We start from the raw sequence: 23,815 nt of genomic DNA on the forward strand, positions 1-23,815 counted from the left end.
TCCAAAAAAAAAAGAAAGGATTGTTGTCCCAAAGTGAATTTGTCAACTGTAATCCAGTTTTGGGGGTATTGGATTCATCCTCACAGTATTACTTTTCCACCCATGTCACAACAGGTTTTGTTTCAGAGTAAGACAACGACTCTTTCTTTCCAGCCTCAGTAAACATCTTCACAATGTGTTTTGTGTTTGTTTTAGATTTGATGCAATGCTGTTGGACTGAAACAATTCTTCCTATTGGGTATGACGGCTTTGCATTCACAGGCTACTTATATTTGAACATAACTGTTTATTTATTGATTTCTCCATGATGTCACACAAGGAGTCGACGTGTTTGAGGTGTTGGCTTGCAACACATTTACGGGTGTGTCAGCTTTTACCTGAAACAAGGTGAATGAACCAATCAGAAGGTTACAAACTTAAGGCACATACTACTTCTTTTGAAGTACTCCAAAAGAAGTAGTATGTGTCGACTGAAGCATGAAGGATTACCTTGTTCTGAATGATTGAGAATCTACACCGGCATATTCTGGCAAATAAAATCATTTTAGTAATCCTAATTTCCCAAATGAGAAGAAGTTTAGTTGGATTTAATGTCAAGAGTGAGGGAAAAAAAACTGTTGTGTCCTTTTATTCTGTGTGTGCAAATATCTGGTTTCAGAAATATTTGAATGAATGAATTGAATGAATAAAAATGTTTTACAACTCAACTTGTTATTCAAAGTAACCTAAGAACAATTTCTACTTTTCAGCGTGTTTTTAAACTTACACTTCTCCAACCTCAGTTGGCCAAAATCTGATTGTATTTATGTAAAAAAAATTCTGTCACTTCAGCTGTTTGATGAGCTGTTCTGTCGTGATGAAACACTAACCTACTTAAAAACATCCGTTGAAAACCTACTGATGAAAAAGATTGACAACTTCCTGTACATGAACCTCAACGGATCTTTATTAATGAAATGGAAAACTTCAGATCCTGTAAAACTGGAACATCAGATCTGACGGGTCTGATGAAGACGACTCCTCTTACCTGAACACAACAAATTAAATCGCCGCCAATCAAACCGTTTCAGTGCCGCTGAACATAAAAACTTCCTTCCCAAAGTAAAACATAAAATAAAAATCTGTTTGGCATGCTTGAGAACAATTTGAGGTCATGTAAGCAGATTATCTCAACATCTCCTCATATTACGCCACTGAAAGACTGGATTAAAGTTAACAGAGTTCTTTGTCATCTCTCTCATCCTTCTGTGCGTCACCCCTCCCTCTTGATTCATGGACGTCCTCAGGAGTTTGGCCAAACACGGATCCGGTTCGCTTGAGGAGGTAAACCCCGGCATGTAAACCCCCAACATTCACCCAAACAGTGTGTAGCTTCCTCCACAGACCTCCCATTCTTGAAATAGCCTGGAAGGAAAAAATAAATCTCGTCAGGGCACTCAAACACACGAAACGTTTGCTTTATGTGAAAGAGGAGCTCTGCGTAGACGGATGTCAGAGGGGGAGGACAGGTCTTTCCATGAGGCTGACTTTAACCTGAAGCACTTTGACTGCTGAGTGGTTATTTGTAGAGCATTTCACAACGAGCTGATTCATGTTTGGCTGTTTAGAGATGTGGAATAGCTACACAGACATAAAGGCTGTTGCCAAAAAAAAAAAAAAAAAAAAAAACATCAGCATTTTCTCTGATAAGTGTATAAAATCAATTTGTGATTTAAAGTTTCTATCTGAAAAATAATATAATGCAACTCGTAACCTCAACACTCTTTTGACGTAAGATTACTGCTGGTTACCTTTTGTAAACATATTACTTTTTCCTACTCAGTATCAAAAGTAATATTGAGCTGAAATACTTTAGTGTAAAATCTGGAATTTATATAAATATTATTTAGCATTACATCCTTTTGCTTCTTTAAATTCTTCATTTTCCAATCATGTGTTAAAGTGGATGTCTGTGTTAAGGTTTGAAAAGCAGTGTTTGTGGACACCCTCCACCCAATCCGACAAAAGCTGAAACTACAAAGATTTCAATCTCTAGATGTGCAAAACTGATAAAGACATGGCCCGAAACACTTGAAGCTGAAAGTGCAGCGACTCAGCAGATGAGAATGCAAATACTCACTAAGCTTTAGAAATTTGCATCTTAAAAAAGGCACAAATGTCCTTTTATCTCACTGTCAAATACTTTGTTTTGGTCTGTCACATTTGGTCTTTTTGTTTTCGCATCCACCTGAATAATGTATAGTTGCGCCACTGCTCCAAAGGAAAATTTCCCCTATGGGCTGATTTCTCATTTTTCAGGTGAAACCTTACTGGAAAACACTCGAGAAGCATCATCAAGGCTTCGTCACCTGGCAGGTGATGACAGAGGTCATCACCAGGTATTTCTTAAATTTGTTCAGGTTGAAACACATAGTAGGCTCTGACCTGGTAAGACTTACTTGAACTGTCCCTCCCAGATTTATGAGCCCAAATGTATGGAAGCAGTTCAGGTTAAAATGCCCTAAGACCTACTTTGTGTCGGTAAAAGGTGGAGCGTAACCTGTCAACAGTTCCTTAAGAATAAGATTGATCATGTTGGATGTGTTAAGACAACAATGAGGGCTCTCTTATTGTCTTTAAAACCGTCTTAAATCCTCGTGACTTTTGTTAAACAAGGCGTCTGCAACAATCTACAGAGATTTAGTTTCATGATCCAAATCTCCTGATCATCTCAAATCTGCTTTATTAGTTGAGATCTGATAACAGATCTCAACTGTTATTTTCATCATATTTACATAATGAAAATACGTAGTAGGTGATATGTTATCACCTACAGAAGAGAACATGGTGAGCAAAAATATTCAGATAAGATGTGGTGATTGGAGGCATAACAATGTATATTATGATAAACACATGATCAGTATCATTAAATAATACGTCAGAATATTCAATAATTTCACTGAACTGCGATCTAAAATCAAACTGCATGCTGGGGGATGTAGGCAGAGGAAAGGCTTTAGTCACTCAACTTCTCACAGACAGCTACAGTTTAAACCAGAGGTTTACATAAACTTTATAAAATAAAATAAAAAAAGACAAATATGCACTTTTTTAATCTTAGGGCAATTAGGATTACCAAATGTATTCCTATTTGCTAAGTCCCAGAATAATGAGAGAGAAAATCTTTTAAGGCAATTTCAATTACTTTCAAGGTCTTCAAATGTAAGGAAGATGGGTGCAAGGTCAACTCACTCACTTTTTGGTTGCCTAGCAACAACCTGAGTAACTTGCACAGCAACAGTTACTTCATAACTACTTAAATATACAAATAATGGGGTGGAGTGAAAAGAAAACATGAGTACAACAGTCTCAGAGGAAACTGGACAAAGCAGGAAAAGGTCACATCACCAGTGTAGCAGTATTTCAGAATTATTTCAAACAAAAAACTTATCAAGAGTTCTTCAGCCATATTGTCCAGCTCTAGACTGAACTGACTAACCAAAGCAGGGTGGATCCCTGGTTTCATATCATTTACACCAATTTCTGGTCCCAACATGCGAAAGTTGCAGATGAAGTTGAGATTCATCAGCTACGTTTTTTTACCTAATCTGTTATTGTCTAATTCTGGTGAGTCTGGGTTGATTATAAACACAGTTTTCTGTTCTTAGTGACATCCGGAGTAGTCTTTTGCTGCGAGGTTCAACAGGTTGTGCATTCACAACCTGTTGGTTTTGGTTAAGTTTTGCATAACTTGACAAGACTTGATCACTGTGCTCTGACATCAACAAGACTCTTCCTTCCACACAATTTCTGCTCATCGGAGATTTTCTCGTTTTTAAAATCCTTTTCTACAAACACGCTTGAGGAAAATCCTAATAGATTAGCAGCTTCTGAAATACTCAGATTAGACCATCTGGCGCCAACAATCAAGCTACATTTACTCCCTTTGCTTCCTCGTTCTGAGTTTGATCTTCAGAAAGTCGTCTTCATCGCAACTACGTCTCTAAATGTCTGTAGTTGCTGACATATGATCGGTAAATGTGTTAATAAGTAACTGGTGTATAAAGTGGGCAGACGGTATTATAATTGTTACAAGTTATCATTGTTGCGCTCTCCTTCACTGCTGAGGTCAGTAGAGATCTAAATGATTTAATCCCTCTCATAATTAATCTGAAGTAGCCATTAACTCTTCATTTTCCAGACCCTGAAAGGGCTTGTAAGGTTTTTCCTCTCAAGCTTTGTGTCCTCTGTTCAGAATGTGTCCATTACTGACCTCAAGTAGAACGTCTCTTTAATGCGGAAAGACTTGTAAGATAAAATTCTTTTGCTGAATTTGCACAAACAAATTAGTGAATCAACACATCAACGTTATTTGCCGTAAGGTTGCTCTTGGGTTATGTGAATTCCGAATAACTTTGAATGTTATGATAAGAAGATAAGCATGCTGTAAAGCCAAACTGAAACCTCTGTGGTCTGAACTTGACCACTAAAAACCCAGCAACAAATTCCCTTTATTATTTTGCTGTCTGTTTTATCTGCAGGTGTTCTGCATGATTCAGTGAGTTAAGTTTCTTTTAAAGTCGATCTAATATGCAAAATTCCCATTTTGCATGTCTTTGTGCTTCTATTTGGGTGTCAACTGTTTTTAAAAACAACTGAAGTGCAACAAAAATCAAACACCCAGCTGTTTTTTGGCAATAAATTAATGATTTTTGGTGTCTGGAAAATGTATCGTTTTGAAAACCTCCCAAATGATAAGTCACAATCGACAGGTTCCCTGACAACCACAGCCCAGCCTGGCACCTAGCAACCCAAATAGAGATCCAACACGTTTCGTCAGCTGATTTTACTACTGTCCAATGGCTGCTGGAAAAGACAAGTGTTTTGTTATTGACTTGCCATCCAGAAACTACTTGCTGCATTCTTGTTGGATGTGCAGGAGGCTCTTCAGCAGGAGGCGTGGCCAGCAGCAGTTTATTTGGATTTAAAGTGACAAGAGACCCTAAAACGGATCAATCTGAAAACAGCTCAAAATAGGCAGAACTGACTGGACTGAAATCTCATTAATTATCTGCTAAAAATGTAAAAACATGTTTTGTATAGCTCATAGAGCTATTCTAATCTGTTCAAAGAAGCATAATAGATCACCTTTAAGACTGGGATGATTTAAATTTAACACATACATGAAAAATAACCTAAGATATATTGATAGCAAAAGTGAATTCAGTAATTTTGCCAACTTAAGTGGCCGTTAATTTGGATCTGGCATATAATTCTGACTTCACACGTATAAATTATATCTTATGAGTTATAAATCTTATTATATTTCAGTGAAATATATTGAAGCGTATTGTGTCAAATTGAAAAATGTATAAAAGTTCAAACAAACTTATCTTATCAAGTGATAATAATAATCTAGTTTTTACCATTTATCCAGGAACATAAGAACAACTTCACTTTTGGATACATTTGCTTTAAAAATGACTTCATAGAAAGAGGATTTATCTCCACTCACTTTTTTAATGGTATTCAGTGAAGCAGAATAATTAACACTAAAACCAGAATAATTCATGTTTCACCATTTAAGATCATCTGAAGACGGATCTGTGCAGTCAAAACTATCTGAGCTTAAGTCCAAATGTGGGGATCTGAATTTCAGGTTGATTTTTTTTTAAGCAAGCTCAACAGTGACTGTATTTTCTGTGGGTTTGTTTGATGCAAACACAATTTGCAAACGGTTGTCACTGTCCTAGTATATTCAAGCTTATCTGTGTGCGTATATCAGGTTTAGCATTTGCATAAAACTAACACAACCTAGTACTAGGGAGATTTGGCAGGACAGGACTTGCATTTATTTGGAACTTCCTGGAAAAATATCATTGCGTTATCTGGAAAAATATCTCACATACACATTATAAAAGGCATGGTTACCTTTGCAAAACACTTCTTGTCCTGGGTCAGGAGCACGGCCTTCCCCGAGCCTGGTCTGCAAACACGAGCCATTTCTCTGAGACAAGAAGGGTACAAGTCCCAGTTCTTTTTCCTGGACCCCATCCTTCAATCAGACACAAGAAAACAGTCACATGATCATCTGCCTACACTATATGCATCAAAGCTGATTCTAGCTAACTTCACAGAGATGCAACAGAAATAATGCTGGCAGCCATGTTGAAACCCAAGTTCATATTTACACCAGTTAGCATTTAGTGTAAAACCATTAAGGATCTTCTCATCTGTGCCACATCTGTTCCAGTTCATGAAACTATTAAAAGGCCACAATTGCAATGCTAAATGGTTTCTTTTGTATAGTAACGTTAAATGCCACAGTACCTCTTGCCAAAAGGCATGTCAGTGATGATGATGTCCACAGAACTGGTCCTTATGGGTAAATTGCTTAGGTCCCACTGCACTGTGTCAATAGGTAATCCACATGGGCTGTGTGCAATAAAATATGAAAAAATACATAAAAACATTAATTGTTATTAATTAATAGGGCTGCATGTATCTCGAAAAAAGAGTAGATTATATTAAACATAAACAGTGAGCTATATTTTCCTGACACTTTATTTACTGTTGGACACGTTTCCTCCACTTTTTATGAGTCTTAGCATTTCAGTTATGTTCAAACTGGTAATTAGGGGTAGTTTGACCCATATCCAACTGGCCAAATGTATCATTGATACCCAGTTTGACTTATACCCGAGTCCAACATCTGAGGTATAATACTCTAATAAATATGCCATCCAAGCAGTTACTTGCAGCAGTCAAAATACAATAATGATTCAATTTACAATGGAGTTCCAACAGCAATAGAGTCCATTAATGACCAGTCATTAAAAAAAATACTAACTCAAAATATTATTACTGCCTTCATTTGCATTTGATTGATAAAATATCAAACAAAACACATTGAGCTTTGTGCTTTTAATGTGAAAAACTAAAATGCTTCTAGGGTTATTAATATATTTGCAAACAACTGAATGTTCATAGTTCTGCTTTATAATACAAAAAAAATGCAAAATGTTTGGTGAAGCACAGCTGCAGCAAATCGGTTAGAACTTGAGCTAGGCTTACAAAACCCTTTACTGGGACAGATTAACATCACACTGCCTGATTTAAAAACTAAGAGAGAACTAGAGCACAACAGTGCAGATCAGATGTTTCTTAAAAGGAACCCTGATGAATACTTTTCTCAAGTGAAATGTCATATGAAGGTGAACACTTGATGAGAAATTACATTTCCAAATAAAGCCAAGATTTTACTATTTCAAAATACTGTCTGACAGGGATTTTCAAAGGGTTACCAGGACATTTCTATTGTTTTTTTGGTGTAATACAAACATTACTCAAGATTTTCTAAAAGGTGAAAACAAAATCCGGACCTGATGACAAAAAAAAAAAATGCTACTTGGCCTAAAGTCAATATTTTCATGGAAGAGCTATTGATAAAAATGAAAGTCTCATGTGAACCACAAGTCAGCCTTTCAAAAATGAGAGCTTCTGTTGCAATATGTTCTCTGTGTGTGTTGGTCTCACCCACCTGCCTTTGTCCGCCCTCCTTTTCTGGATGTGACAAATGTTGTTGACTGTGCGATTCACTGCCATGTCATTGTTATCGCCCGCAATGTAGAAAGACTCATTGAATTCAATAGCGCCCTATGGCGGGAAGAACATAATGCCATCATCAGTAACATGAGGTGCAACATGATAGTGATGTTCCAGATGCATCGAGAACTCCAGAATAACAAAGTTAAAAATCATTGATCTTTTGTTGATGCCCTAAACGATTAAAGCTATTAGTGGTAAGATGTATATCTTCTAACTATTTATTGGGTAGTTAAGGGTTTTGGTCAAATCCTGCTGGGGAATGATTCTGTGTTGATATTTTTTTTTCCACGCTTCATGTAGACTCTTGGACATTTACCCCCCCCCCCAAAAAAAAAATAAAAAAAATAAATATATATATAGAGAATTTTTTTTCCCCCTTTGGCTGGATCCCCAAGAGCAGAGATAAAGAAAAGTGCAGATATATTTGCTTCTACTGTACTGCTAAGATAGTGTTTAAACTATTAAAATAGGAAGTTACAAGTGTTCTTAGAGGAGTTCTCGAGTAAAACCATTGAATACTGACAGACCGACACAAATATAAAAAAAACAAAAACCTTTTTTGACCTTCAGTAGCAACTCTACAGAGTTAAACTACTAGAATAAATGAACTTAACATGTTTCAATATTATAATTTGTTGGTATGTTCCATACAAACCCAGAAACTGATTGTAAAACATAAGAGACATGTTTTATCTAACCACATTAATGCACCATTGACAAAATCCTGTGCTGTTTAAGAGTTTTTAATTAAATTTTATAAATTCAGTGTTTGACCGAAACAAAAATGGTAAATAATCCGAGCAGAAAGAAGTTAGTGGTTAAAATCTAGATAATTTAGACAGATAAACTCTGACGTTTTTCCTTCACTCCTCATCTCTCATGTTTACAACTGCCTCCTCCATAACAACTGTCAGAAACTCAGAAAAATGACATCATGCATGCAGAGACGTTTGGTGTTGCGTTTCCACAGCTCTAAGCAGTGTTGCAGCAATAAGCAGTAAATCACACCCATCCTGAATGAGCGCAGAGTTGAATTTGGTGGAGTTAGATGACGTAATGCAGGGCCGCATGAGTTGTTCCTCACCTCCAGTGGTATGGCTCCGGTCCCACACATAGGATCAAGGATTATATCAGACTCCTGAGGTTTACACAGCCTGCCAACACACATCAGAGGACAATACAACACAATTATGATTTACTTTCTCTGGTTTATTATGTAACTAGCAACATATGGAATTATCCAACTCTCCTATATCGCCAAGTCTTTAAATTTCACATTGTGTGGACTGTTTTAGTCTGCAATGAGACATACATCAGTCCAGGACGCCATAAACAAAACAAATAGAGTTAACATCAGACATACAAACGAACGGATCAAAGCGCACAGACTCTTTAAATTTCCAAGGAAACAACCATGATAAAAACTGTTCATACTCGTATTGCTTGCGAAAGAATAAAAACAAAGTTGGTCAAAAGTTGATCTTCTCCAACTTTCGACACAAAGTTGGAGAAGATCAAGTTTCACTGATGTGCTGAATTGTAACAAGGGAGCTGGGTCTGGATTTTCACATCCTTCAACAGGTTTGTCACCAACTTTGAGGTGTTAGGCCATTATTCTGAAGCAGCAGCAGCAGCATAAGCAGCAGATTTATTTAAATCATTCTTCAAATTACCAACGTGCCGCTCATTTTTTGGTGATCCAATGAACACAAACACGTTTTCTAGCGCCTGAAGCAGGAAAAGACACCACAGTCTGAGTTTGTAGGGTTGAAGGCCTCTTCCTTCCTACTCCAAACAAAAACAACATGCTTGTGCCCAAAGAACTCAGCTTAGTCTCATCAGACCAAAGAACAGACTTCCAAATGAGTCACCAATTTCCAAATGTTCACAGGAATTTATGTACCGTCGTTTGAGCAGTGGAGTTTTGGCCTTGAAGTCTGCCGTGGTGGAGAGCTTTCACAACTGTCTTCCTTGACACCAAGTCCAGACAAGGTGAGCTCATTAACAATCAGCTTGGCAGAGACCCAGGGATCCTTGATGACATCTCTGGTTATTTTTCTCTCCAAAGTTTTTTAAAATATTGCGCTTACAGCCACACCCAGGTTTGTTAGCAACATAATTTGTCTCCTGATGCTTTGCAATGATTCATCATTCAGCTTTTCTAGACATCATACAACATTTGGGAATGACCTCATCCTCATGACAGACATCTATCATCCTCTTTCTGAGGTCCAGACTAATTTAATTGTGTTTGGTATGATGAATTGGCTTCTTACCAAAAGTGTCAGAATAGGCGTTCACGTGTCACTGGCCCTGCTAGCTGGAGTTCCTTATGTTAGATTCAATGCTGACTGGTTACTCAAGAGTGGTGTGAAAGTTAATTGGACGTTCAGATTTGTCTTGGCAGTAAAGAAAACACAGGACAGAAAGAATAAATCCTTGTTAGGATCCTTGTTAGGATTCAGCATATAAATGAAATATTAGTGGTGCACTGATTGCAGTTTGTCTGACTGTCAATTACCGATCTCTAAAATTGGTAATTGGCAGTCCGATCGGATTATATGTGGCTAAAGTCGCTGAGTTGTCAACAGCAGGGTGACTGCTGCAAACTGCAAACATGCAGACGTGACCTGGTGAGCTGGTCTGTCAGTCAAACCTGCCTCAGAAGAGGACAGTGGTTGATTTTTAGACCTTTGTTGAGATTGATAAAATTAGCAGATAAGATCGGCTTCACATGTAACTATCAGCTGATCGCTGAGCTCCCAAAATTAAGGAAATTGGCGCCGATAAATCGGTCCACCCCTGTAAAATGTACTGATCAAACTTTGTGGAGATTTTATCTTTGTTCTTTTGGGATCAATACACGTATGAACAGTTGTTATTCTGGAGTTTTCATAAAAACATTAAGAGTTTTAAGGGACGGCATCCTAATTAACTGTTTTTAATTGAGCCATACCTTCATGTTAGTATTTAAATCACCTCATATAACTTGTTTTAAAGAAAATATGCTGTTTTCTCACTGCAGAAAATTTTTGCCTGTGAACCTGCTGGGAAGTTGAAGCTATTCTTTTTTTGTTGTTGTTTCAGTTGCCTTACAGCTAAAAGTCTTTTGTTTGTTTTTAATTAATGGTGGTTCTCTTGTCAGCTGTAGGTGGGGAAGTGCTTGCAGGTCTCTGCGATAGCGGTGTGGAAGGGTGTACCCCACCAACCTGTTGGAAACTTTTTATTCCAACTCTGCCAACAGAAACTCGTCTGTCTTCCAAGAAGACAGAAGGTGATAAACAGAAAGCAGTTCTGGTATTAAAGACTCTCGCCCCACAACAGTTTGTCCTCTGTGATTTTCCGACAATTGTCGAGTCTAAAACTGCTGCCAGCTAAAACATTTTTGCTTGCCAGTTTCTTGAAGGCAATTAAAACTGCAAGCCTGAAAAACGTGTATCCCATTCATAGCATCGCCGTGCGCTGTCCCTCTTTGTTATCTGCTCATCACGTTGTTTACACTCTGCTAGAGGACATCATGCACTTTGATGACACGTGTCACTGCTAAATTTACCAGACGAATCTGAAAAGGGTCTTTTGAATCACAGACTCACTGAACCGGTAAATTGCTTTTAATTATTATAATTTTTTTTTTTAAAGCAGCTCAAATGACGCAATAAATGTCAGGCATAAAGGCTTGTGACAATCATATGTTCAGAGCTTTCAAATATATTTTTAGCCACTCTTCAAAATGGGAAAGACAACCTGACAGCGTTCAGAAAGCAGCCCTACTTACTTAGCTCATTATTAGAGAACTGCATCAATGGGAGATATCTGAGTCACCAAGTCTCCATGGCAACCATCATATGCCATCTACAAGCCAGTCGTTCGTTTGAGAGGCATCCCTCATGTTGAAATCAGAAACATGTAGAGTTTGCTAAACTCACTGGAAATGTGTTCAAATGAGACTTTTCAGAAACGGACAATCCAGATGGGAACGCCGTGAAACAAAGGATGAATACGTGGAAAAGCTCCTTATTCCACTTTTAAGTGCGGCACTGTAGAGAAGCCGTGAAGCTGCAGGCCTGTTTCTCTTTCTGTACATCTTATTTAAGCCTCACAGACTCTTCTACGATTAAACTCCTGTAATAAAATTCACAAAATGTGCAAAGAAAAAAAACTCCTTGCTACCTATTGTTGCTCCAGTTAGCAATTATTGTTGCTAACTGGAGCAACAATAATTGCACACATGGATTTAAGTTCAGTTTTTCACTGCCTGCAAGATTATTTAAGCATAATGTTGACTCTAAATATAGAAATGCAAGTTTTACAATCCTCAGCTGTGAGAAGAATGCTTTATCCAAACATAGGGCATGTAATAACAGACTGACTATACCCAAATAAAACAATTGTAATTTTGTGGTGCAAAAACACATCAAAATACCTAAACCTTAACTGTGTCCTACAGAACATAAGATGTTGCTTAACTAACAGATTTAAGCAACATTTAACTATTTTGAAAACAGCACATTGTTCCCATAACAGATACCCTCATCTTGATACTGATCTTCATGGAAATTGTAAGTCAATCTAGCAGTCACCTGACTATTTTGTTACACTAGCTAAAAAAAAACAATAAGCGTTGACGCACAAAAAGACGTTTCTTTTGTTCTACAAAAACACACACTGGTTCTACCTGTATTAATTCAGAGCAGAAATAAGAAGTCAACCTACACAGCTACTCTTTCTCACAACGTGCCTGACTGTACGAAGACAGAAAACATAAAACGTTATGAGGGCCTTCAGATACTGAAACAACAAGAGTCACCTGAGCATGCCGTAGCACAAGGTGGAGCGCAGAGTGGTGGGTCCAAAGTGACTGATGTTCCTCCTGTGAAGACTCTCCTCCGTGAGGGCAATCCCGATCACTACCTCGTCATTATGGATGTTGAGTAGAACCTGCAACAGAAGATTATGTTATTTTATGTAGAACTAACTGGAGAACATTAAATATTATACTAGTGAGAAAATGTTACGGAAAGGTTTTTCGAAAAAGATTATTTAAGCCATGACATTTTTATGGCATAACTGAGTAAAAAGAGATGGGAATTTTGATATGGTTCACCGCACAGGGCAGCATTTAATTAAGGGGCATCACGAGCAGCGACAAAGAAAGATTATTCATCAGTTGCACCCTGTCCCTGTTTTTTATTCCTTATTTCTTAGTTTATTCCAGCGCTATGCACTGTAAGAATTGTATCTGTGCACTCCAGCTGGCTAATGACACTGGCAACTTCACTATAATCAAAATAGTTTGATTCCTGTTCACCTACAGCTACAATCAAAACACACTTAAACTGTCTAAATCTGAATTAGATTATTCAAAATAAAAAAATCTTTAGTATTAACCTTTAATTTAATAAAATCAAAGATTTTCTGAGTACAAATCTCCCCTCATCTAGTTTTCTTCTTGAGAACCTAGTTTTGCGTCGATATTCAGTAAAGACCATCTAATACATAATATAGGTCCTGTCCATACTGACACAAGGTTAAATGTATCCACAAGGAATTTTTGTCGATTTTATAGTTTGGAAGAGCAATAATAATTATTTTTTAACAAAATATGTTCTATAATTTTGCTTAATTAGATTCTTATACGCAACTCCAATATTAAATTTAAAGTAGCTGCACAGAGTTGGGAGATTCTACAAAGTAGGAAAAATATAATTTTGTAAAAATAATAAAAGTCTGAATAACTGCACAGGCCTGGGTTAACTCATCAGAAACAAATCACAGTTCTTCCATTACTTTTGTTACCGTAGTTACGTGATGGTCCCCAACAAAGAGCTTTTAAATCCAGACACAGGGTGTTGGTTTATTAAGTCTCAGACAATATTTACTTTACTTTTACCATTACTGCTTTACTTTTTATCAATACACTAATGATGTTTGAGCTCCAGATGTAAAGTTAGCACTCTTCATAACATTTGGCTGACTTCTCAATTGCCTTTTTTCCTTCATAATTTTTTCCCCCCCACATTTCTCAATTTTGGCCAAGGAAATTAGTGGAAATATTGTGAGCAACAAGTCAGAACACAATTGAAAAGAGAAATGCTGTAATGACACATGATCCGTAAGCAGGGGAATTGTCTTCATTCAACATGTTACCCAGCAACATAAGGTTTAGGGACAGCGGTGGGAATTTAGAATAATAGGAACAACAAAAATTTAAATCGATTTTATAACTTTGAATCTAAAGGACAACCAGACAAATCTTCAGCAACTTTGTACGTCACTGCAGAGATATATTTATAAGTTTTTCCCCAGGAAAGAAAACAAAAAGCTAATCTGAAAGGAAAATGTCACCTAATATTATTATGATAAGATCTTTTGAAACTCCCTAAAGTAAATGCGTGCTAATCCCTTGAGCATTTACCTCAGCGAGCCAAGCTTTTTTTGGCTTGGGTGCCAAAAAAAGCACCCAAGCCAAAGCTCCCGGTTCAGTCTGAACAAGCATGCCTACCTCTATGTCAAACTTTGTCATGTCTGCTTTCCACTGGAAGAATTCCTGCACAGCCCCGCCAAAGTCTCTGGCTGCCTCGTTAGAAGAAAAGCTGTGTTTGTCGCCGGCCCTGTTGCACGTCACACGAAACTTGATGAGTTTGACCTCTGGGGCAGTGTCCTCCAAGTCCTGCTGGCGCGTTTCCGAGTCAGGCGTGACCTCTGCCTTTGCGTCATCGTCGTCTGGAGACATCACCTGGGGTAACTCCTGCTGCTCGGTCTCAGCAGCAGCAGCAGCAGCAGGTACTTCGCTGGGCTCAGCATTAGATTTCGCTCTTGTAGCGTTTCCGGCTTTGCGGTGGCCCTTCTTCTTTTTAAGAGTTCTGTTGAGTCTCCAAACCTCGAGAGCGCTAGTCCAGGGAAGTTTGGAGGCAAGCTCCTGCAACTCATTCAGCGTCTCCTCCTGTACAAACCAACAATCTTGGTTAATGAGATAATAATTGATATGCACCTTAAACAGGGAGAGCAGAGTTGAGACAGGCTCACCTTAGATTCTTTGAACTGGTAATGGTCATATTCTGCAACCACAACAAACAGGTTGTCAACGGAGCGCAAAAGATGAACCTGTAGCAAAGAAAAAAGTCATTTAGACACTGTACAGTAATGGCTTGCTCTGATCTTCAAAACAACGTCAATGGATTCTTTAAGAAGTCAAAAGTAAATGCAGGAATGCAAGAGGTTGAAACCTCTAAATTATTAAAAACTGCCTCTGAGGAAGCAAACTTTTTTATAATCTCTTAATGAGTTTTGGGTCAATAATTCTCCGGGTTTTTAAGGATTTTTTTCAATGGGGATGGCAATCTGCCATGCCAAAGTTAACAGTAGTGACACTTCTGGCCCATAGGCCCCTACAGGTGACCCCATAGATTTGCTGGTTGATGTAATAAACTCTGGCTAGCTCATTCCAACATTTTATTGAGTTCGTCTCACTGTGATGATGGAAAAATCTAATTCCTCTTCATCTGGAGAAATCTGAATGATTGTGGTCAACCCTGGTTGGTATTTGGAACCTTTTTTAATTTCTTTCACCTAAACAAAAATCATATTTGAAGAAAACTGGCACCATGCTGTGGACACCGTGTTCGGATTTCAGTGTCGTCTTAGCGCCAAACATTGAAATTGTTTTCCTAAACATCAAGTCCGAATGTTTTCTTTGGGAGAAAAGGTTTTGTTTCTGCAGCCTACTCATTAGAAAAAGAGGTGGTGAAAGGAAGAGATTGTTCTTGTGTGTTGATTCTTCTGGGAAGTACCTGCCCTTCCTTCCGTCTAGGCAAATGTTTGCAAGAAATTACAAGATGCTTCAGGGAAATATTATTTTAAGGTTGGCCACACTAGTGCAGCAAGGTTACTTCAGCGTTTTTTTTTTTTTTTATATTTTACATCCCTTAACACATTTATTTAGATACATGATACATGAACTTAAGAAAATGTTACTTGACAATAATTTCTTGAAACCAGCACATGCTAAAGAAAACACTTGACAGTTTAAAAATGTTCACATATTGGACTGGGGGAAAAAAAAAACACTTTAAAATATTATTAGGAAGTATTTTAGGTTTTATTGCACATATTCGCACGCTAGAAATTGAACTGTATATTGAATGAGCAAGGCGAGGAAAAACCTTTACCTGGAAGAGTTTGTCGGTAGTGATGGGAAAATATATGCGGCCCCGATCTTTGCTAACTCGAGCATCGACTCCAATCTTCTCCTTGACCTCCTCTGCAGCAGTGTGCTCGAACCCAGTGGGCACGGTTGCTCCGACGGTGACGGTAATGATGGTTCCGTTGGTGGGGTCAGTCTCAGTGGATGATGAAGAGGTGGGTGCTTCCACTGTGTTAGAGGTCTGCTCTGCAGCCTCTTCTGCCTGAGAGGACATCCTGAGTAGGGTCTGTGGTCTGCTTCTGTCCAGGCAAGGTGTCAATGCGATGAAAGTGACAGGTGGGGACAAGCTAAGCACAAACACAATAAATAATCAGTTACTGCTGCTTATTTTAAGGATGGGAAAGATGAAGCAGCCATAGCAACTCCGCAGGTCTATAAATCTGTCATTAACTTAGCTGGCTAACGTTAGCTTCAATGAATAATGAGTTATTTAATAAAGGTGAAAAGACACACGTTAACAGTAGGTATTTCATGTTAAAGCTTTGTCACACATTTATGTTTTTACAATGAGTCCACGGACTGAACTATTAAGCCGATATGTTTAAAAGCTCTGCAGCTCTGGAGTAAAACCAACCTGCAACACACGCGGCAACAGCGAGCTGCTTCCGTTTAGCAACAAGTAGCTCCACTTTCGGTTGAATATTTTCAAAATAAAAGAACCGCACCCAACACTAAATCACTTTGCTTTGACAGTCAGGAGAGTTGTTGATGTTGCTGAGGTGTTGTTAATGTCAGATTAATTATCTGGCGTTGTTAGTCCCGACCTGTGTCCAATAAACAGGACAAAAACATTTTTGTGTACTTTTCATTTTGAGACCCATAAATTACAAAATGAGATGTTTGGTTTCTTATTTATTTTGCAGTTATTTACAGTTATGTCATCATAGTGACGACTTGCACTAAGGGTTTTGTACTAAATGAAACAGAAATTATCTTTTCTATCTTGATTTTTTGTGATTTTTAGGCATGATTTTTATTCCACAAGATGAATGAACTTAGATTCCAGCTTCAGCGCTTTATTTCTTTAAATAAAGGAGTGATTATCCCAATTTAATGACAGAATAGCTAGTTTTAAAACTGAAAAAAGGCACTTTTTAACTATTGTTCAACTTATCGTTCGTATGAAAGTAATTTGTAGTCCCAAGTTTAGTGATCAACATTTATACACATATAGTTTCTTACACTAAACATCACTCCAAAATCAAACAAATTAAATCAAATTGAACTAATTTATAATAATAATAATAATAATAATAATAATAATAATAATAATAATAATAATAATAATAATAATAATAATAATAATAATAATAATATATAAGGCAGAAAATGTTAAAGGTCTAACGTAAAGACGTTAGACCTTCAACATTACGTGAAGTTAAAGAACTTCACGTAATGTGAAGTTCTTTAACTTCACATTACGTGAAGTTAAACTTTAAACTTTTACGTGAAGTTAAACTTTAAACTTTAACTTCACTTTTTACGTGAAGTTAAAGAACTTCACGTAAAAAGTCGCTATTTTAATGAATAGCGTTTTGTTTTGAAGCCTAACTGTATGACTACTAGTAAATCTATGCATCTTTACTATAAAATGACAAAGATCGCTGTGATTGGATGCAGTGGGTCACTGAAGGTTCGAGATTGGTTGTCAATATTTAAGTGGGTGGGACTAGTCGCTCCATCTTTTGAAATCGACGGTCACCGGCGCGACTCACCTAAATGACCAGCAGATGGCGACATGGAATAATACTCTGAGCAGAGAACAAGATCAGCGAAACCAAAACAAACCATTTAATTTGATCAAGCAGAAAATGTATTTATTTATTAATAACATATATATTAAAATAATTAGCAAATTTTATGTAAATTATTAGTCTCTAAATTATTAATAAAAATCTAGACGATGTCAAAAATATATCAAAGTAATTACTCATGATGATAATGCACAGTGACATTTTGCCTCTAAACATGCTTTACATCCATACCATATCATCACTACTGATTGAATATTTTTTCTTAATTAGCATTGCCAAACTTCCTGACCAGTACAGGCATCTCAGTGTAGCTCCTCATAATCTCCTATTTTCATTTATCATTCATGATTAATAAAGTTTATGCTCAAGGTGACAGTAAGCATAACAGTCTTCTCCTGTGTGTCAGATTTTCTGTGTGTGATTAATGGCTTCTCTAGGTAGGGACAAGTAAAGAGCTATTCTGACCATTAAAGTAATATCTATGTATCTTCAGCAAAAACTAAGATACGCTCTACTTTTGAAAGACTTTTTTTGTTGTTGTTTTCTAACTTTCTAACTTTCTGTTATAGGTCAACTGATTAGTAAGCGTGAAGTCTGAGAGACAAGTGGGTGTTTGCTCATGGTGAGGAGCGAGCGGTGCTGCAGAGCAGATGGCCAGTGTTGCACAGAGTGCATCTACATCCTGCAGAAAACTTTTGACCGCTTAATGATGCTATTAGGTATGCAATGACGAGATCAAATTCATAAATAATGCATGTATTTGTTCTAGAAGAGGATGAGTTGCAACCAATGCTAATTTGTTCGTTTCTGCGTGTTAATTTGTGCTACTTGGAGAAAATAAAAAATAAAAATTAGTATTTTCAATGTTAACTGTGAGAAATTAAAGCATTGTGAAACGCAAGCAGGATTGCAGGATGCTCCTGTTATCACCTGCTGAAAAATGCACCTTGCTGCCTGTGGAGTGGCATATGCAAAACTAGAGTAAAGCTGTTTTTAAAGTAAATATTCTTCACTGCAGCAAATTATAGGAAAAAAAAATACTTGATCAAATGACAGTCATCAGAGCCTCTGCTGCCCTTCACTGTTGACAAAGAAGATAAAGCACTGAGTCATATCATCGTATTAAGCTAAAAGGAAAAAAAGCCTATATTTGCTCAGAGACGTGTGGGAGATGTGAGAAGCAGGTTGGGAGGAGACTATCCTTTGACGCTGACAACATGTAGATGAGCTCAGATGACAGATGATTATAGTCTTATAGCAATGACTTTAAAAAGATCAGAACAAAAAGTTACATATTTCTGTAAAAAATTGCTTGTAAATATTTACAACCAGAGACTTTCTCTGCTGATGTAAAGTCAGCTTTGCCCTCACAAAGAGTTTTGCGTGTAGGTCTCCTTTCCCAGCCTGTCACGTTTTCTGTGAGACGTTGAAAGGGTGGGATTTTGTTTCGTAACCTAACCCTGCTGCAGCATTCTCTACCCAATGTAGCAATCTGTTAGGTGTGTTGCTTGGAGTTCCTGATGCCGTTTGTTCACAAACAAACTTCTGAGGCCTTCACTAAAAAAAGCTGTATTCAGAATGAGATTAAATTGTACAAGACTCTATTTACTTATTATACGGCTCCTGAGAGCAGTTTGTGCCACTGTCACACTATAGGGGCCTTAATGACATTTGATGGCACACTTTTCAGATTTTATTTGTAAAGCTTTTTAAAAAATAATGATGTCACAATCAAAGTTTGGATGCACAAACTGTGAAAACGAAGTAGATGCACAGATAAAAAAATAAATAATTGAAGGAAGAAATCCAAGTAATTCAATAAATCATTATGAATAAAAACATTTAAGAGAGCTCTAATAAATAAGTACACTGATTAAGTTAAATTATGAGACTTAAATCAAATTGCTGACATCATCCCTATCATATGTAGATTTTGTTTGTTTTTTACTAAATTTTAAATTTGTTTTTTGAGAAAGTTATGAATTAATTCCTAATTCTTCCGGTCTCATTCCTCAATAAAATCCTCCAGTAATAGACGGAAAATACAACTGATATCAGCAACGCACCGAACTGAGCTTGCGTCAGCATCTTGTCTTCTGTCCTGTAGTAGGCTACTGATTATTAAGAAACTGTAATAAAGTTCACAACAGTGATACAGCAGCACATACCCGTACTGTGTTTGCCACTGAATTCCTATGACCACAGCCCAGCTACACGTCCAATAGGTGCTTGGAAATCTCTCCTCCTTTCTTCACACGGAGTCATCTGATCGTGACATGCTGGCTGTGTCAGGATCCCCACTGGTAGATGTTTCAAATGAAAGCAAGTGGAATTACAGCATCGGCAACTAATAATAGTTGCATCAACACCTTTGGAGGAGCCCCTTCGCTCAAAGTCTCAGTCATGCAGTCCGTGTAAATCACTGTTGCAATCCAGCAGGATGTGATGTACAATATCTGTAGCCATGGCAACAGCAACTGAATTTTTTTTTTCTTTTTTCTTTTTCCAAAACTCAGTGATAATGAAAATTTCAGCTACTATCTCAGGACAAAGTCAAACACAGAAACTGTGATTTGAAGCTTGCCCGTTTCATCTGTTGTGCAAGGTTATTTTCAGCTACTCAGAAGATCTAAGCCACGAGGACGTCAGAGTGGTAAACACGAAAAAAACCAGTATGCAGTCACACCGGCCTCTGTCACAAGTGACATGTCCTCTCTGCCCCTCTTGGCAGGCCAGACGTGTTTCCGATACACAAAGTCTGACAAACAACTTACGGCTCACCGCTGGAACCACAGAGATACACTGAAAGACTGCGCAGGCCGCTGTGTGATTCATGCAGACAAACACAAGACGAGACTTTTGTCTCTAATCTTCTGTCGCGGACAGAGCAGACAATTCACGATACCAGAGACCATTCAAAATTCATCGGTTTTTACTCCAGAGAAGAGATTCATTCAAACGTTAATAGCCAGAAAATATCCTGTGAGGTGAGAAGCCTAGAAATAACACCACAGTTCTTTTTTTCTTTCAATTATGCTGGTGACCTGAATGTGGGAATAAACTGTATAACTAAATGAAAATATGGCAGGAGCTCCGTCGTTCTCAGTTGTTTAATGAACTGCACTTATGTAAAAGTGTAATGTACAACCTCCATGTTTTGAGCTCTTTTTCATAATTGTTGGCTGCTGTATTAATTATAGATTACCAAAAATGCCTGTTGCGCAATTATTTTTGATTTAATGATAATTAAACATTTTAATTTGTATTAATGAGCATAGTAGTTTGAACTTACAGTGGCATAATGTACTGAACATGTGGGTATATGTACATACATTTACATTCTCCCCAAGTGTATTTTTCTTGTACTTTCCCTCTTGAGCTGCAGATATAAGTGATACACAAACATCTCGGTGTGTGTCAGTATGCCATTTTCCACCGACACAGGATGTGAGTTAACAGCCTGCTCCTTTTTGAGCTGAGAATAGCTAAGGTGACAGATAACAAACACAGTATCACCTCCTCCTCCTCCCCTCACCTACTCCTCTGCCCTCAACCCCCCCAAAACGGCGAAGCATCATCCAGATGACACTATCTGCCAGTGGGGGTAGAGGGAGACCTGTCCCTGTCACCATGTTGCTTTGCAAAGACCTTCTTCTTTTCATGACATGCATTCAGATCTTCTCTGTTAACTTTGTGCTGAATGCAAAATTAATTTTTCATCCTGAAAACTTGTAAATAGGTGCCATTTCTGCTATGCCTCTTTTTGTAAAGCTAAAAATGCTAGTAAGAAATGTATTTTGCATATACTTGATTTAACTGATTGATATGCAAATTACTCCCAATTCGTGTTTAAAACTGTGAAAATCTTGTTTGTTTTTTTTTTAATCCCTTCTTCAAATACTCAAACCACAATAAGAGGACAGCACTGTAAATGTGGAGGTCCAGACACACCGCATTCAATTACAAAATAAATCATTGAATAATTATTAGTTACATTTGTAATTATTCACATAGTTCAAAAAAGCAGAGGGACCCTCTGGAGGAACAACAGAGATTCACAACTCAGTGGTGAAACTCTGTGTTGGAAGGCTAGTAAAGTAAAATTTGACCTTTACAAAGAGTGGAAAGATGCAAGTTGTTAAAAAAAAGCCTTAAGATGTGATTCAGGGAATATAGAAGACATGTTGTCAGCCTAATAGCATAACTGCCTAAGTCCCATTTTGAAAAATAGGACATAGGCAGTTATGCTAATGGAAGAATGTGTCAAACTTCTTGCTCCACAAGTGTGGTTGAAAACTAACCTCACATTACCAACACCCAGATGAAACCTGGAGGTGGCAGCATTATGCAGTGGGGATCGTTTTCTTCAGTAGGGAAAAGTTTAAGGATGGATGGGTGAAGCTGAACACAGGGGAGGACTGAGGCGGAGGTTCACTGCACCCAGAGCTATAATAATGATTTACTTTGAACAATATCCATGTTTTAGAATGGTCCAGTCAAAGTCCAGAACTATCTCAACAGAGAATATGCAGCACAACTTGAACACTGATGAACGTAGAGCATCTGTGAAAAGTATTCAACCCCTTGGATGCTTTACTTTACCCTTTTATTACATTTAATGTACCAGCTTTCAAAGCTTTAATGTGAAAGCTGCTGTTGAAGAAAACTCATGTCAAAGTTCGACTGGAGTTTGCCAAAATGTAAGTCAGTCAGAGACTAAATGGTCAAATGGAAGAAAGATGATTGGAGCTTTTTGACCATCAAGTAGGTGTCATGTTTGGCGGACATCAAACACTGCACATCACCATAAACACATCATGTCTACTGTAAAGCATGGTGGTAGCAGCCTCATGCTGTGGGATTGCTTCTCAGCACCATATCTTGGAGGGCATGTAAGGGTAGAAAGAAATGCAAAGAAAATGAAATGAATGCAAGAGGACTACGGCTTCAGAGAACATTTATTTTCCAGCTAAAGCTACACAGAAATAGCTTAGGCAACAAGGTGGTTGTTCTGGAGTGGCCCAGTCAAAGTCCAGACCTCAATCTGTTTTGCAGCTGGCCTCGTTGTTCGGAGCCAATCTCCCCGTAACCTGACAAAGCTTGAACAGCAAGGAGTAAAATCGCACCGTTAATGAGCCTCGATTTGAGGCACATCAGAGCGTGCTTCAACGTGCCTCAGCTAAATACCGACTTAAAGGGATGAATATGCTCATGCAATCCCTTATTATGTGTCACATATTTTTCATTTAATTATTATTTTGTAGAAACCAGTCTGCACTTTGATATTAAAGTTGTTTGTTGTTGTTAAAGAAGGCCAGTTTTGTTTATCTCGATTGCTTTGTAAAAGCAATGAAAAAGTAAAACATCCCGGGGCAAATACTTTTTCAGTGACTGTCCTCGCTCCTCCATCTAAGGTGAATAAGGTTGAGCTACTTTGGAAAAAAATCCTCAAACTATTGTGGTGGAAATGCACACCACTCAGGTTTTTATTTGCATTTTTTAAGATGACAGTTTTAGTCTAATTTGTGTTGCTTCATCATGTGAATCCCTCCCCTCAAAATACCCTTTAAATCTGTAGTTTGTAATGCTTGGGACAATAAATGCAAGGTTTCCATGGCAGTGAAGAGCACAGAGAAAGCTTTTACTCAACCATCTATGATAATTAACGTTATTGTTACATTTAATTACACTAATTGCCCAATGTGTGGGGGGTAGGGGGCTCGCAGTTAGTCAAAGGGTGACGAATGCATGTGAAAGTGGTGCATATGACCAGGGGAGGCTTCAGGAAATCGGTGGCAAGTCCTCTGAAGTGATGCAAATGCGTGCGTGCGTGGGTGGAGGAGGGGAGGGGGCGTGGGGAGAAGAGGGGAAAGAAAGCTGGTTGGCAATGCGAGGAGGCTCACGTGATGATCTTTTAAAATTCCTGTTTCCCTGCAGCGCAGTTTGTCAGCCTCATCTATGTGTGTGTGTGCGTGTGTGTGTGCGTGTGTGTGTGTGTGTTGTCTCGCTGCTCGTACGCATGTCTGATGATTCGTGCCACAGAAGGACCTGCCTGACTGCCTGAGACCTTCTCGCTCCGCTCATCCTCCTCATCATGTTCTTGTTGTAGTCCGAAGCTCTTTTTTTGTTTTTCCCGCTGAAAGCCTTTAAGTGGACCCGAAGCAGGAGGAGAAAGCAGGAAAAAAAAAACCCCAAAAAAACATGCAGTATTGACTGGACCGATGATCAAATGCTGTGTGTACACTGATTGCAGGACTACAATAGAGAAAAG

At 38.0% G+C, this 23,815-nt stretch overlaps 1 protein-coding gene across 3 annotated transcripts; it reads right to left on the reverse strand.

Annotated features, from left to right (window-relative positions):
- Window positions 1-924: 924 nt before the first annotated feature.
- thumpd3 (THUMP domain containing 3) lies at window positions 925-23,641 on the reverse strand. Of its 3 annotated transcripts, none has more exons than XM_017304821.1 (10): window positions 23,562-23,641; window positions 15,756-16,077; window positions 14,614-14,691; window positions 14,090-14,530; window positions 12,395-12,525; window positions 8,672-8,741; window positions 7,520-7,635; window positions 6,310-6,414; window positions 5,911-6,034; window positions 925-1,404 (listed from the first exon to the last, which is right to left on the reverse strand). In XM_017304821.1, the coding sequence occupies exons 2-10, from the start codon at window positions 16,002-16,004 to the stop codon at window positions 1,213-1,215; spliced, it is 1,506 nt and encodes a 501-aa protein (XP_017160310.1). In that variant the 5' UTR covers window positions 16,005-16,077; window positions 23,562-23,641; the 3' UTR covers window positions 925-1,212. The 3 variants fall into 3 exon arrangements, with proteins under 3 accessions (XP_017160310.1, XP_008408067.1, XP_008408068.1); XM_008409845.2 differs by lacking the exon at window positions 23,562-23,641 and adding an exon at window positions 19,713-19,953; XM_008409846.2 differs by lacking the exon at window positions 23,562-23,641 and adding an exon at window positions 16,365-16,551.
- Window positions 23,642-23,815: the final 174 nt, after the last annotated feature.

Source organism: Poecilia reticulata, linkage group LG5 (genome assembly GCF_000633615.1).
Source record: "Poecilia reticulata strain Guanapo linkage group LG5, Guppy_female_1.0+MT, whole genome shotgun sequence".
NCBI lineage: Eukaryota > Metazoa > Chordata > Actinopteri > Cyprinodontiformes > Poeciliidae > Poecilia > Poecilia reticulata.

What these genes read in the sequence shown, in the direction of transcription:
- thumpd3 (XM_017304821.1), bottom strand. Translation starts at nt 16,004, where the DNA reads ATGTCCTCTCAGGCAGAAGAGGCTGCAGAGCAGACCTCTAACACAGTG. An exon ending in TGACAAAGTTTGACATAGAG is followed by an intron (nt 12,526 to 14,089) that starts GTAGGCATGCTT and finishes CTTCTGTTGCAG; the next exon opens with GTTCTACTCAACATCCATAA. An exon ending in CCGGAGCCATACCACTGGAG is followed by an intron (nt 7,636 to 8,671) that starts GTGAGGAACAAC and finishes TTCCCGCCATAG; the next exon opens with GGCGCTATTGAATTCAATGA.